A 2,884-nucleotide genomic window follows, 5' to 3' on the forward strand; every position below is an offset into this window, starting at 1 on the left:
TATTCAATGTTGTAAATATTATTTATGAACAAAATGAAATCAAAGATTCACATAAGAATGAGTACGAAAACAAGTAGTGGAGGTTTTAATGGCAGTATATTTACTAATTTTGGCGGGAGTTTTGTTGAAATCGATATTTTTCTAGATATCGATTACTCTCGACTAGTATAATTGCCGTAACTTTGCACATAACACACATTGCCAACTTCGCTAAGAGAGTTTGTGTTCAACGATCGACAAGGTGCAAGAAGGTGATTATTTCAAGTATATGAAATATGTTTTTTATGCACATACTTATTTAATGTAATATATATTATTGATAGTTGCAATTTATAGCACAATTATTTTTATTTCGTTATCGTTATACAAGTGTTAAAACGAATATTTTTTTTGTGTCGTCAGTGTACTCTCTCACTACACTGTGCTACGAAATTGTTAAGTGCATATAATTTATTACAGTATTTTTTACTTTATTTTCTTTATTAATAACTAATAAAGATAAAAATAATTTTATCCTACTTTGTAAAATATTAATTCATCAAATTTAGTAAGTAATACGATTTTTATGGTAAATATTATCTGTATATTTGAAATATTTTTGTTGATTGATTTATTTATTACATTGTCCTAATTTAAAAAAATTTTTTTAAACCTTTTTAAAAATTAATAAAAGGTTTAGTGAAAAATGTAAAAATACAAATTTTTAATTTTAGTTATAATGTCAAAAACACATAGCCCCACTGTTTTTAATGGAGAAGCTGACAATTTTTTTGACCCAAATTTTTCTTTGGACATTAACAAAAGGATGCAAGTACCAAAGAGTATTCGTGTGAGTGGTAACTACACAGACGAAGAAGTAACTGGTACAAATGGTTCTAGTTGGAATCAGATAATTCCAACAGAAAAATTTGAAATGCATGTTCCAGACAGAATTTTAGTTGTTGGTAAATATATATACCTTTAACATTTACTTATACATTTATACATTAAGGAAGTTATTGTACATATAAGATATTCTATCAACTTTGTCTACCTTAGATATCTTTATTATTTCAAATAATAAGCAAAAACATTATTTATAAAAGTTGTATGGTTGTAAAAAAGATATAACATGGTAGTAAGAGTTTTTTTTACAGATACAGGCATAGAAGAGACCTAGAGGTTAATTTTGTTTTTTTAAATAGATTGTCTAATTTTTTATAATCAAATTAGATAAAATAGCAAATTCTAAGTATAAAAGTACTAAGGTACATTTATCCTAAAACCCACAATTCCTGAGATATTAAAGTTAGTACATCTTATTACTTTCATTATGAAACATGTTTGCAATGTCAGCTATACAGGTTGCCAAATAGCTTGCAAACTTATAAAGCACTTATAATTTTGCATATTTGTTTCAAAATAGGTTCTTTTCAATAGATTTTAGTCTTTTCAATTCTAGTAAACCATGTAAAATAAAAGTAACATTAGATATAATTAAATATACTTAGGTCAAGAACAACATGTTGGAACAAAAGCACCACCAAGAGAAATTACATTAGAAAATGCTGTCCTACCACCTGAACCAGGCATGGTTAGAGTACAGGTAAATATTTTAATATGTAATCAAGTACTTTTTAAAAGTAATTACTCTTGGGTTTGATTTTAACCAATTTTCTCATATTTAAAATTCAACATGTTATTGTATTGTAAATAATTGTGCAGTTATTTGAAAGAAAATAAGCACAAAGTAATATTTTTGTATTATTGGTAGACTCCACCAAGGATCTTGACACTTGATAACGAGTATTTTCCGGTTATTCAAGAAGATGAACCAAATTCATATTCAACAGATGCTAGGGATACGGTAACCTCTAAATCTCAGGGGCAATATTCTATGGAAACACAAATAGTTAGACATGCTAGGTAAATTTGTTTATTAATCTATACAGAATTATATATACTCCTTTCTTTAAAAATATATATAACTTCTCTTTTCTAGAGATCAAACTCCCTCATATAGTGCAGTTAACGTTTCTCTCCCACCTAGTGAAGAGATGCAACATTTACGTCGACAAGTAGGAAAATTAAATCGTCGAGTAATGGCTATTGAACTTGAGATGTTGCAACGTCAACAGAGAGAAAAAATTTTATGTGCATTAACATTAACATACTTGATTCTTAAAGCTTTTTCATGGTTGACAAGAAATTAAGTTTCTGTTAAAAAAAATGTAAAAGATTTGCATCTTGTGTAAAAATGGTATTGTTAATCCATATACATACAAGGTGTTCTGCAAAAGTCTCCCTTGCTCCATGAGGAAATTTATAACCAAAGACTTTATCTTGAGTACATGAAACTAAAATGTTCAAAGTAAATGTATCATACATATTCAAAATTAAATTATTCTTACTATTTGCACGAAAGTATTATAATCAAATTTTTAAATTTCTAACTTATGGAGCACTTATTATTATTGTTTTTGTGCTTTTTTTTTTATTGTATACAATGAATTGAAATTCTTCCCTACTTGATATGTATAACAATTGAATGTATAGGATACCAATTTTCAAAATAATTGAGCACTGGTATTCAAGTATATTTATGAAGTGTAATTTACATTATCAAATTACCAGAACATGATTTTTTTTTATATTTAAGTTAAAGTTCTATTAAAGAATCCGAATTTTGCATGAATATAATTATGTAATAATAACAAAATGGAAACAGAAATTAGATATATTTACAATATAATAAGTAATTGTAAATTTGTAAGAGTAGGAAAAATGATGTTATAAGATTTTACTTACATTATCCATTGAAATTGGCATTAATTTTCGCCGTTATATTTTTTTTTTTATTTACTTTTTATTACTTCTGTATACGTAAAAATATATTGTAGTCATA

At 26.2% G+C, this 2,884-nt stretch overlaps 2 protein-coding genes across 3 annotated transcripts in view; one reads left to right on the plus strand and one right to left on the minus strand.

The window, feature by feature from the left end:
- The window catches only part of LOC108572278 (DNA polymerase alpha catalytic subunit), a 6,770-nt gene extending 6,571 nt beyond the window's left edge, over window positions 1-199 (minus strand). Inside the window, 1 exon segment of the mRNA XM_017934478.1 lies at window positions 157-199. Coding sequence (XP_017789967.1) covers window positions 157-199 — 43 coding nt within the window.
- LOC108572432 (transport and Golgi organization protein 11) lies at window positions 189-2,308 on the plus strand. 2 transcript variants are annotated; one of them, XM_017934671.1, is made up of 5 exons: window positions 189-251; window positions 714-944; window positions 1,491-1,585; window positions 1,754-1,905; window positions 1,982-2,308. In XM_017934671.1, the coding sequence occupies exons 2-5, from the start codon at window positions 719-721 to the stop codon at window positions 2,190-2,192; spliced, it is 684 nt and encodes a 227-aa protein (XP_017790160.1). In that variant the 5' UTR covers window positions 189-251; window positions 714-718; the 3' UTR covers window positions 2,193-2,308. The 2 variants fall into 2 exon arrangements, with proteins under 2 accessions (XP_017790160.1, XP_017790158.1); XM_017934669.1 differs by lacking the exon at window positions 189-251 and adding an exon at window positions 379-434.
- Window positions 2,309-2,884: the final 576 nt, after the last annotated feature.

The sequence above is a fragment of the Habropoda laboriosa genome, unplaced genomic scaffold (assembly GCF_001263275.1).
Source record: "Habropoda laboriosa isolate 0110345459 unplaced genomic scaffold, ASM126327v1 scaffold65, whole genome shotgun sequence".
NCBI classification, from domain to species: Eukaryota; Metazoa; Arthropoda; class Insecta; order Hymenoptera; family Apidae; genus Habropoda; species Habropoda laboriosa.

Excerpts from the sequence above, each read along its gene's own strand:
- LOC108572432 (XM_017934671.1), top strand. The coding sequence starts at position 719 with ATGTCAAAAACACATAGCCCCACTGTTTTTAATGGAGAAGCTGACAAT. Across the intron at positions 945-1,490 it reads AGACAGAATTTTAGTTGTTG|GTCAAGAACAACATGTTGGA; the intron begins GTAAATATATAT and ends AAATATACTTAG. Across the intron at positions 1,906-1,981 it reads CAAATAGTTAGACATGCTAG|AGATCAAACTCCCTCATATA; the intron begins GTAAATTTGTTT and ends TCTCTTTTCTAG.